Here is a 12425-nt window from a genome sequence, read left to right on the forward strand (position 1 = left end):
AGGGTGCAAATCATGATGTCGACATTTGTAGAGGAAGTCATATAATAGAGTTGCAGGTGTTTCTTTAATCTCTTCGTCCACATCAAATTCGACTTGAACTTGCGCCATGGCTGAATTCAAGTCTGTAGAAAAGACATGGAAAATATTAGTTCAGGCAATGAATCAAGAGACAGTCGATCTCAAACAACAAATCTCTGTGTGGTGTAAATGGATTCAACATAACGCGAGAGGAGATGCCAGAGGAATCCAGGTATTCCTCCTCGCGTTGTAGTGAATCTATTTTCCCTAACGCAAATAAAATTGCAGCTAAGTCAAGGACCTCTTCTCGCGTTATGGTGAATCGATTCACCATAATGCGAGGAGGAATATTGTGCTTCCTATGGGACCTTCGCTCACGTTATGGTGAATTGATTCCCTGCAACATGACGACTTTATCATCCTTTGGCAACGCCTCTAACGTTATGGTGAATTAAAAATAAAGATAGTTCTCCAGTACCCATACTGAGAGAGGAGGTGTCAAACGAATTAAAATACTCTTCTTCGCAGTCAATTCACCATAAGGCGAGGAGTCATAGGTTTTCAATTCACCTTAACGCGATGAAAAGACAAAGCAAGAAGTTCTCCACGACTGAAACCAAAACAACGAAATAACAAAAGAAGAAAAAAGCACAAAGGAGATAAAAATACCAGGAAAACGAATTGTATACAATCGTCGCAGGAGATGGAGATGAAGGAGGTTGGAGGTTTGTCTTTGATGTTGGATACAGGAGGATGATTGATGAAGGAGGGTTGGAGGAGATAGTCAGTCGTTGATGGAGATGAAGGCCGTTGGTGGGGAGATAAATGAGAATACGAACTCCAAGAGAGGCAATAAATGAGATGAGTATCCTAGAAAATCCATCTTTAATGCTACGCGACACGTCAGCGCCGCGTTTTCGCCCGCCATTCCATGAATGCCACGTGGCATCCCGCCATGTATCTAGCACGTGTACAAGCTATAAAGTTTAATCAAAGCCCTTTTTAATGCTATACGACATGTCAGCGCCGCCTAGTCGCCCTGGCAGCCCGCCAGCACGTGTGTTCGCTCTAAAGACTAATCAAAGCCGTTAATCACGCCACCTTTTCGTCCTCTTATCGATTTTGCCTTGTCCGTCCTCCTGCTTGCCTCCAGGTGACTTCCGACTACCGCCACAGTACTGAACCGACTTTCCAACTCCTGCACGACAGTCTCCATCCATTCACACGCAAGAAATGTAAGTTCTTGTATAATACTTGATTGTTTTGTAAGTTTCTTGTATATTGCTTGTTTGTTTTGTTTTTTCTTCGACTGTTTGCCCTGTGCCATTGTTTCTTCTTCGACTGTTTGCCTTCTGCCGTGGTGATTCGATTCACCTTAAAGCACACGACGGGCCATTAGAATCTCAATAAGCTCCATGTCTTATGGTGGATCGAATCACCATGGCAGAAGGCAAACGTAAGAGATTCGCGAAAATCGATTCACTATAACGCGAGGAGGATTGTTTTGCTTTGACTGGCCCTTAGACTCGCGTTATGGTGAATCGATTCACCATAACGCATGACCAAGGGGCAAAGAATTCACGATAATCTACCTCTTATTGGTGTCAATTAAATCACCTCCTACACGACAGTCTCCATCCATTCCCACTCATAGAATGTGATGAAAGTGTATTACTTGATTGTTTTGTGTTTCTTGTATAATACTTGATTGTTTTGTTTTTCCTTCGACTGTTTGCCCCCTGCCATTGTTTTCTCTTCGACTGTTTGCCCTCCGTCATGGTGATTCGATTCACCGTAAAGCAGACGACGAGTCATTAGAATCTCAATACTGCTCTATGTGTTATGGTGAATCGACTCACCAAACTGCAAGACGGAATGGTAAGAGATTCGGGAGAACCCTCCTCCCGTTGTAGTAGATCGATTCACTATAACGCGAGGAGGATTGTTTTGATTTGACTGGCTCTTAGTCTCGCGTTATAGTGAATCAAATCACTTTAACACAAGATCGAAGCTCAAAGAATGCACGATAATCCGCCTCTTATTGTTGTCAATGAATTCACCATAATGCGAGAAGGATAATTGTGTTTCTGTGGACCTTCATCTCTCGTTATGGTGAATGGATTCACCATAACGCGAGGAAGTGCATATTGCTTTCTTGGCCCCCCTCTCTCGCTTTATGGTGAATTGTTAATCGTGTACTACTGAATAGCAAAGTTTTCTGCTTTTTCTTGCGTTTTCAGATGGCTCGTGTAAGGCATACAGCTAGACCCATTGACAATGCAGCTCCCTCATCTACTGGGAAGAAGATGGGCGTTCTGAAAGCCTCAAGATCAAGAAAATCAAGCAGTCCTTCCCGATTGTCCAAAACGCAGCCTAGACTAAGGCGTTTCGCAGAGCATTCGGCAGCCCTGCGAGAAATCAAAAAGTTTATGAAGCACCCGACAGCTGCTATTCCCAGATTGCCATTCCAGAGGCTTGCCAGGAGAATTTGTGAACAGAATGGAATTTTGTTTAGGTGGAAGGCATCGGCCTTGTTTTGCTTGCAAGAGGCCACAAAAGATTGGATGATCGAATTTTTTTTGGATAGTTACGTTCTTGCTGCCCACGCACACAGGGTGACAGTAATGAACAAAGATTTTTTCAACCTAATAGCCCTTCGTTTCAGATACGATAAGTTACTTAGACCAGTTACGTTTACTGATGAATGAATGTTACAAATTTTGGATGTCCGCCCTGTACAAAAAGTGAGAATTGAAGAGGTGACCGAGGGAGGTCCAGATCATGAGCATCAGACTCGGGCAAATTTAATGACAAGCGCTCAAAGGGAACATCAAGCTGCAATGCTTGCATTGCAAACAAAAAGGAAAAATGTTCGCGCACTCCACGCCATGAATCGGGAGGCGCTGCAATTTTTGTTGCCGGAGTTCTATGTACCCTTTAATATTAGAGGGCATAGATGTTATTTCCCGATTCATGCTGAAGAAATCAACATTTTGTTTGATCCCAAAACTGAAGTCAACGACAAAGTGCTCAGATGTGTTTTAAGGTATACTCTTTTCTCTGTCCTCCCACAATTTTTCATTCTTGGCTCTTAAAGTTGATGCCTCACTCTTGATATGTTTCCTTGTGAAGTTTTGTTATTTCGCTATTGCCCGAGGATGTACAGCAACGAGTGTTCTAGATTGATTCACTGGTCTCAACACTGTTGCTAGTAGAGTCAGTTCCGTACCTCGATGTGCTGAACTGGTTTCGGGAGGTCCAGCTGGACGATGCCCGAGTATTTTTTTTGGCATATCATGAAAAATATTGAAGTTCCCCCACCTCACCATGTACGACATTCAAGAACCCCGTCAAGCATTGTGCAGGCTCCCACTCCTGAAGATTGGATGGGTACAAATCTGTGCAAGGCAGAAAAATGTATATCAATCACCTTATTTGCAACATTGAAATACAAAACACAAGCACTTACAATGTGGTCCGTGTCTTGGAAGTCCTTCCAATGGTCCCACGTTGATCTCTTTTTGCATGAATACATGCTGGATCAACACTTCTTTGACAGTTTTCCCTCCTGGTGCCATCTTAAAGTCAAGGATCCTTCCTTTCCAATGTTTGGCCAAGTCTTCAGATGCCTTTCCCTTCACTCGGTAGTGGCCTTGTTTTCCTGGCTGCATAGTGACCCAAGAGTACTTCCTGTATACTTGGGGAATCCATTCTTCGTTCTCGTCTTTTATGTTATACAACACAACAGATGAGATACTGCTCCTTGCTCGTTTCAGTCCACTTTCGGGTGCCATGATAGATTAACAGACGTATGAGAAAAAAGAAGCAGCAGAAAGTGGATGACTGGGCTAACCGCTTTTGTGGATCAAGGAGGGAGGATGAAATGAGGGACGGTGTGTTCTTTTGGGCGCCAAAGATGTTTCAAGATTCAAAAGTGGAACCAAGTTGAGGGAATAACCGGGAGAATGTGTATCTATCTATTCCAAGCATTCAAGCTTCATTAGTTCTAGGGGTGGTGGAAAGAATTTTTTAGTGCTCCACGTCTAACACAGGAATGTGAAAAACATTCTTTTATTGTGTTAGTTTCTGACAAAAAAACGGTTTTAAATATTTTAAGACAAGGTGATGGTTTTTTTTAATATTTCATGAAGATAAGAGTTTCTCCACGTTTTGGGTGGGTTTGTACAGAGGTCCCACCACCGGTGAATCTCGTTCGTAGATTACATGTCACTCAATCTATGTGTCTATTATTATATTATTGTTGAAACAACCCTCTTTTGAGTCCAGAATTTTCCTAATGAATTGGTGCGTCAATGTTGTGCCAAGTGAAATCCATTACGCGAGACCTATATATTAGCCAAAAGATTTATGAAAACCTTGTGTTTTCAAGCATTCTCTTTGTATTATTGCGTGCTTAGCTCTTTGTGTTTTTCTTAATCCTTTTTAATATATATATATATATATATATATATATATATATATATATATATATATATATATATATTATTTTTACGATTTTACCGAAAAGCAATATTTTCAAAATCCTCCGCTTGTAGGCCTACCAGAAAAGCCTGCATGCATTAAATATGGCCAACTAATCAAATCTAACACCTAGTGGCCCAAATTATAGAGAGATTAACTTAATCTACATTAATTACACTAATACAAAAAAATAAAAAATTTACAAAATACAAAATTTAATTCACCTTGCGAATCTTCCTCGAATTTCTGTCTCAATCCCAATTTCTATTAAAGGCTTCCCTGTATAAAGGCTCCTCTCCCCTCTTGTTGTATCCATTCATTTTCAATGCATGATTGTCTGCACCCATCTGTTGCCGAGAGTAAAAGCCTTTTGTAAACCTCTTGCTATAATTCAAGTTGATCGTTGTCTCTTTGCTCTCTCTCTCTCTCTCTCTCTCTCTCGTTCTGGTTCCACATTGTTCAACACTAACACCACCATTGTATAGCTTGTTTCTACAATGCAAGGAAGGCCACTTGCACTTCAAAGAAAGATTTATCAAAAGGGTTTATGCAAACCTCATTAACAAAAAGAAAAAGAGCTACAATCCAAGGAAGGTCATTGTACTCTTCAAAGGAGCATTTATCAAAAAGGGTTTATGCAAACCTCATTAACGAAAAAGAAAAGAGCTAGATTTTCAAAAGAGTCAACTAACACCTAAATTTGCATTACGCTAAGGGTGGATTAAAAAAGAGAGAGGTAGGTTTAGAAAAGAATCAACTCTGCACCCTTTTGAAATCCACAACGCAAGAAAGGTGATCAATATTAATGCCTGCACAAGGAGCAAGAACTTGTTATGTAGCTCGAAGCTATCAAGAAACTCGCGAAGCATTCATATGAAACAAGGAAGATGGACCATTTAGACATTTGAGCATGCCCAAAAAATAATATGAAGTCATGCATGTTAAGAGCTTTATTTACACCCACTTGACTTCAAGGTTCTACTAGCTATGATATCCAAACTTCACAAAACCCGAACTTCCATGAGAGTCTACTCACAAAGCTTCAAATCATCAACTCCATCATGCATAGCATAGACTAGTTAGTCATCCACGCCCAAGAGGAGCTGCAAGTTCATATACATAAAAGAGATGTCATCACATCTTCAAAGCTAATAGCTACAACATCACACAATGGGTGACTGTGCTATAACAAGCGATTGTAAAAGTAAGTGTACCTTCACAGAGCATAAATACTCTCATTATTGGATCATGCTGCCTGCTGTTCGGTTTTTAGCACGAGAAACTTATGAAGGGCCTCGAAATTGTCACGTGAAGAGCCCCCATCCTCCACAGCCTGCTTGGCCATGTCTCTCACCTTGTTTGCACAGCTCCTAAGATCCTTGCCATGCTGGCCATTCATCATATCCCCAACTACACGTGCCACCTCCTCTTTGGCCACACTACCGTCAGTCTCATGCCGGAACGCCAGGCCAATCTTCCAATGCTCCACCACCAGGCGGCGGTTCAGGCGCTGCTCAGCCACATGCGGCCAGCATATCATGGGCACCCCGCCCGTGGACAAATTCTCGATGATGGAGTTCCACCCGCAGTGTGTAAGGAAACTGCCAATGGCCGGGTGGGACAGAATCATGAGCTGAGGTCCCCAAGAGATGATCAAACCCCTGTCTTTTGTCCGGGACAAGAAGCCGTCCGGCAGGACTTCTTCGAGAGGGCCGTCTATGGAGTCCGGGCGGATGACCCACAGGAAGGGCTGCTCGCTGGCTTCTAAACCCAAGGCAAATTCTTGCATGTGCGATGTGGGCAGAGATGCAACGCTGCCGAACGACACATAGAGAACGCTGGCCGCCCGCCGGCTGTCCAGCCACAGCAGGCAGTGGTCTTGTTCCGGCCAGTAGTTCACATCCAGCCGAGACGGGGAGCCGGACATAAGCAGCAGAGGCCCCACCGTGTAGATGGGCTTCTCTCTTCGTACGGCGGCCACCGCAGCTGGCTCCAGCTCTTCGAAAGTGTTCACTATGATCGCCGACGCTTTCTGAAGAGCGTACCCTATGTCCATCACAAACCTGTACCGGAAATGCGAGGCGTCGAACGTCAGACACATCGGAAATTCCACCGGCAGTATCGCCGGCACTCCCGGTATGCCCTCCACCGTATGTTCGGAGATCAACCGGTCCTCGTCGTCTGCAGGAAAGAGGGAAAAGAGCCAACATTCATTCCAAGGGAGAGAAAAAAACAAAGGGAGCCCCTGCCAACGGAAGGAGTCGTACCTCGCGGGAACGGCAAGACGCCCCGGCTTACGAGGGCCGGGAGGTGGCACAAGAGAGCGCAGCAGGTGGCGTTGGCGGTGAAGAAGGAGACGAAAGGGACAGAGAATTTGGAGGCTATGCCCTGGCTCCACAGCATAAATGCGTCGGAGATGACGACGGAGACGGGGTGCTGTCGGAGGTGGTGCAGGCGGTGAAGGAGGTCATGGAAGCCCGCCTCCATGTTGATCATCGAATCGACGGAGTCACGGAAGCTGGACCCTCGGGACCTCTCCGGCGTAAGATGGTCCGGAATGCCGACGAAGTTGATGTTGGAGGCAGTTGGGCGCTTGCTGGGCACAGTATTCTCGGAAACTACGAAAGACACGAAGAAGCCATGGCTGGCGAGCTTGCGGGAGAGCTGCATGAGGGGGTTGATGTGGCCTTGCTGTGCAAAAGGCAGGACCACTATGTGGGTAGAAGCAGGAGGGGAAGCCATGGCCAAGACGCAGCTGTGCTCTGCTACACTACTGCTCGAGTTGAGTATTAGACGTGCGGGCCCCAGTAGCGACACCTCAATACGCATTTCCAGCCGTCCACCAATAATAATGAAGCTGTCATCTCCGACACTGTTGCTCCGAAGAAAAAATTTGAATATTATTATCAGTGTTCGAAAAAACGTATTTTCTCAAACAGTGGAGAACTTTTATCTAACAATTGTGAAATTATTTATAAAGAAAAATCCTGAAATCTGAAGGTTTTTGTTCTATAACTTCCCAAAATCTAGAGGTATCTGTACCTTCAAGTTTTAAATTTGAAGAATACGCAGGTGCAAACTACACCCATTTTTTTTTAGAACTAACTGAGGTCTAAAAATGTTGGAGTCTAAAGACTTGGGTTGATTAAGGGGAGGCAATTGGTTATCCCAATGTTTGTTTTTGTGGTTCCTTATGTTCAAAGGTTGATTTAGTTAGAGTATTTAGAATTAGTTATGGAGTAAATGTGAAGAAAAGGTGAAGGGACTCCATACATATAATGGAGTTCAAAGGTTGGTTTAATTATGGAGTAAATTAGTTGATTCCATATACATCATGGATGATGTCATAGCTCACATGAAAAGTGGTGCGTAAGGTATGGAATAAATGTGAAAAGTGTGCAAAGACTCCATATGCTTATGAAAGTGCTATAGTCATGTGTGAGTATATGTGGAACTTGGATTCTTTTTTTTTTTTTAAAGTAAATATTGATTAGGGGCTAAACTCGTCTTCTTTGTTTTCCTATTGATCATTGTTTAATCATCTCGATTATGAAGTTAGCTCTTTGTTTTGATCCTCCCTAGTTCTTGATTTCTAACATGGTATTAGAGGCAGGTTAGTTAGGAGTCTAGGGTTGGATTTAGGTCAGGCTTCTTCTCCTCTTCCCATGTGATGAGAGGGCACCTTCTCCTTGTGTAAGGGTGGATATCATTTCTTTCTAGGCAAGATTATTCCAGAGAAAGCTAGAGAGAGAGAGAGAGAGAGAGAGACATTGCGTCTTAGTAGGCAAACTATTTGTGTAGTACCTCCTTAAGAACGACTCATCTGTCTCAACAAATTAATTGTGTGTGTGTGTGTGTGTGTGTGTGTGTGTGTGTGTGTGAGAGAGAGAGAGAGAGAGAGAGAGAGAGAGAGAGAGAGAAAGAGAGAGAGCAACAACATTTTTGCTTCTTAGTTGGAAAACTATTTGAGCCAGCATTTCCTCTAACAAGTGCCTCCTTAAGCATCACTCATCTATGAACAAATTGAGCTACAAAACCTTTGCAACTTATGTGGGGCCAGCATTAGTAACCCTGATCCTCTCCTTAAAAGGAAGTAAATGGAGTGGATAGTAAGCTATATAGCAATGAAAAAGATCAATTGAAAAAAAAAGGAAAGTAAAAAGCAACAAGAATCAATTGATTGATCTAGTGATAAGTAGAAAAGCCAAGCTTCCGCTTCATAGAGCCATTAACCACATGCAATGCATGATGTTGCCACGCCCAACATGGTACGATGTGGCGACACATCTCCAGTGCACTACCCATGAAGTGTGGATGTCTTCTTCTTTCATGGACCTACACACAAAAGAGAGAATTATTGATAAAACATTAATTTGAAATTTAAAAAAATCTATTATAGGTAATCTTACCAGACACAAACGAAGACCAAAATAAAGCTATGCCAGGTGCCACAAAGAACTTGTATCGAAAGGAGAAGCTTCTACAAGTCGTGAATATGATCTAAGCCTCTGGTATATAGTAACCCTCAAAAGAGGCAACACATCTCTCCATGTCATGGACCGTGTCAAAAACACACTTTCGTAAATAAATATACCGCCAACTCCTCATCGAGAACACTAACCTCATATCTCTCAATCCCCTCATCAACTATGACTATGAAAAAGTTCACCATAGGTAGAATCGTAAAACAAATTAAGAAGTTACATAAAGAAACATGCAAATGTTTGTATATTAACACCTATAATAGTTTCTTATATTTCATGTACCCATCCTTGTGATCTTTTAGCATTATCCTAGCAACATGTCAATAAGAAAGGGGTGCACATACCAAAGATGTGGCTCTGTAAATAAAGTAAGTTATATAATGTTATGTATTAAAAAAACTACAAATAAAGTAAGTTATATAATGTCATGTATTAAAAAAACTACGAATCAATAGAAAGAAAATATGAAAAATAGAAAAAAATGATATAAAATTTTTAACCTTCAACCCTCAGTCCAATATAACCAAAGTGAATATAATGTCATACATGCTTGTTTCTAAAACAAAATGAACATTTTTAGAAAACATACATAAAAGAAAACACAAAGAGCCATGGAGACTTCTTTTGGCATGTATCCTCCTCTTGCTACATGGTAGAGGAAGGGAGGTTGCTTAATAGGAAAGATACACATACATACAAAAAGGCACACACAAAAAAGACACATACAAAAAATTAGAACACACAACTTCAATAAAATACTTGAAACTATCATTAGGGAAATTTTGAGCTCATTTTGGGGCCTCTAAGAGTTTCATGCTCTTTCTCTCTCTAAAACATGAGGCGACGGTGAAATTTGAGCACATCATTCCCAAATTTTTCGGAGCTGGTAGATTTAGAATGTACTCCTCAAGATCTTTTCAATGGTATATAACATGATGGGGTTCTAACAACATAGGATAGTGAAGCTCCCCAAAAAGTGGTTTCAAAAGTGATGATGTGGCATGTAACGTTACATTTTGGTATCTTAAATCTTGTTTGTGGTGTATCTTGAGCATTACTACTTGAAAGTTGGCGAAGATTGTATATTTGAAATGTACTCACCATAAGCTTCTCAATGATATGTCACATGGAGGGATTCTGTCATAATATTGATAGGGCTCACCATGGCCCCATTTTCTAGAAAGAGAAAGAGCATGAAACTCCTTAGAGGGCCCCAAAATGAGCTCATAATTTACCTAATGCACTTGGAAGCATCTAAGATCTCCTTATAAACAATGTTAATTGTTGTAAAACTACAACTCTCAGATAGAGCTAAAGCATTTGCATTCGGCAAACAAAAAAAACCAAGCAATGAGGTGGATATTCTCCCCCCAGATTGAGACCCATTTGAAAATTCGATGGAGTATAAAAAGGAATTATCCTCACTCTCAGCAACAATTGAATCTACACTGAAATACTCTCTAACCTCACCACACATGGCATCCAAAGCAGTTTTATTCACAATACTAACTTCATTGTTTTCAGCAAGAATGGCATGTTTATTGAAGTATGTAGCATATTATCTGGTGTAACTAGTAGATTCTGAGTACACCGAACCGACCAAGTCTTTTAGAGACAATCTTTGCAAAACCATGTATGTTGGTAGAGCCACCATTTGATTATCACCACTACAAACCATTTCATTACTAATATTCATAATCAACTCTTTGAGCTCATTGCTTTCGTTAGATTTCTTGGACACAATCCACATATTTCCAGTTAACTTTAGAACTTTGATAGAATTCTATAGAAAGGAGTGATACAATGATGTATCAACAATATCCTCTCATCTACCCTTCACAACTATAGGTAAGAACTATCTAAAATCTCCCCCAAATAACACAACCTTTCCACCAAATGGCTTATTAGAAGACATTACATCTTGTAAGCTCATGTCCAATGTTTCAAAATCATGGTGATGGATCATAGGAGCATCATCCCAAATAATCAGTTTAGAAACTCTCAAAATCTCAGCAAGCTGCGCATGCACATGAATTTTGCACGTTGAAGAATTGTGTAGTTGCAACGGTATCTTAAATATTGAATGTGCTATATGACCATTTGCCAACAATAGAGTAGCAATACCTGAGGATTTAGTGGGATAGAGCAAAATGCCCTTTTGCACGACACATCACACTAGCAATTATATAGATATGTCTTTCTTGATCCCCCTGGCCCATCCCAAAAGAAAACATCACCAAAATCCGTGGCCACAATGTGCAACATAGTTTAGAAAACAATTCGTAGCAATGGTTTAATGTTTACTCCATCACATGATAAGTTGAATTGTTCAACCATATAAAATTTAGCTCTCTCTTGAGAAAGTAGTTTGTTTCCACCCAAGAGCTCAGAATAGTTTAATGTTGACTCCATCGCACATGATAAGTTGAATTGTTCAACCATATTAAAAGTTCTCTCTTCAAAAAGTGGTCTATTTCCACCCAAGAGCTCAAAATGGTTTAATGTTGACTCTCTCTTTAAAAAGCAGTTTGTTTCCACCCAAGAGTTCAAAATGGTTTAATGTTGACTCTCTCTTCAAAAAGCAGTTTGTTTCCACCCATGAGCTCAAAATAGTTTCATGTTGCCTCCATTGCACATGATAAGTTAATTGTTCAACCATATTACAAGCGCTCTCTTCAAAAAGCAAGCTGTTTCCACCCAAGAGCTCAAAATGCAGTTGACGAATTCCATCAAAATTGACTAATTAATCAATGCTTAATAACAAAGTATGTATAAAATCTTCTATCATTGCCTCCCAAAAATTCTCCCACAATATTCTTGGAGAAGATGGTTCACAAAACACTAATACAAAAAGCTGTCTCAAGTACAAACCACATTATACATATGATGCTTCCTCCATACACGCAACCCATGATCTATTATCTTCTTCTACTATCCCTCTAGTAATGCAAGCTGCCCTGAAGGTAGGAAACACACAACCATTGAATTAATACAAATCTTTAAATGACAAAAATAGCATCTAAATGATAGTCGAAATACTTGTCAAAAATAGCAGTTGAAATAATCGTCGAAATAGTAGTCGAAATAATCGTTGAAAAGGGCATCGAAAAATGCGTGGTAAAATTACTTTTTTCGATGCTTATTTCGGTGTCTATTTCGATGCCTTTTTTGACGGGTATTTCGACGTTTAGAGGATTTTAAGCTTAGTTCTAAAGCATCGAAAAAAGCGTGGATAATGGCCTCGCCTCTTGTAGTGTATTAAAACACGTACTCTTTCTCATCATTTCCATTCTTGTAGGTTTATTTGATTGTTGTTTTAAACTCCAAACTTGTGAAACACTAGCAATATTGAAATGACGCCACATTTAGCATTCATAATGATCAAGATGCTACCAATAAAATCTTCAAATTATGGCAAAATTAACATAAATCTTTTTTCTT

The 12425-nt window shown here is 40.8% G+C and overlaps 1 protein-coding gene across 2 annotated transcripts; it reads right to left on the bottom strand.

Annotated features, from left to right (window-relative positions):
- Positions 1-5031: 5031 nt before the first annotated feature.
- LOC147640898 (linamarin synthase 1-like) lies at positions 5032-7272 on the bottom strand. 2 transcript variants are annotated; one of them, XR_015268582.1, is made up of 4 exons: positions 6768-7272; positions 5715-6681; positions 5537-5603; positions 5032-5309 (listed from the first exon to the last, which is right to left on the bottom strand). XR_015268582.1 is itself a non-coding variant. In XM_086816483.1 (3 exons), the coding sequence occupies exons 1-2, from the start codon at positions 7240-7242 to the stop codon at positions 5747-5749; spliced, it is 1410 nt and encodes a 469-aa protein (XP_086672609.1). In that variant the 5' UTR covers positions 7243-7272; the 3' UTR covers positions 5032-5603; positions 5715-5746. The 2 variants fall into 2 exon arrangements, 1 of the variants encoding a protein (XP_086672609.1); XM_086816483.1 differs by having other exon boundaries at positions 5032-5603.
- Between the last annotated feature and the right edge of the window lie 5153 nt (positions 7273-12425).

Source organism: Cibotium barometz, chromosome 2, assembly GCF_041138505.1.
Source record: "Cibotium barometz isolate CiBa-2024 chromosome 2, ASM4113850v1, whole genome shotgun sequence".
Taxonomy (NCBI): Eukaryota; Viridiplantae; Streptophyta; class Polypodiopsida; order Cyatheales; family Cibotiaceae; genus Cibotium; species Cibotium barometz.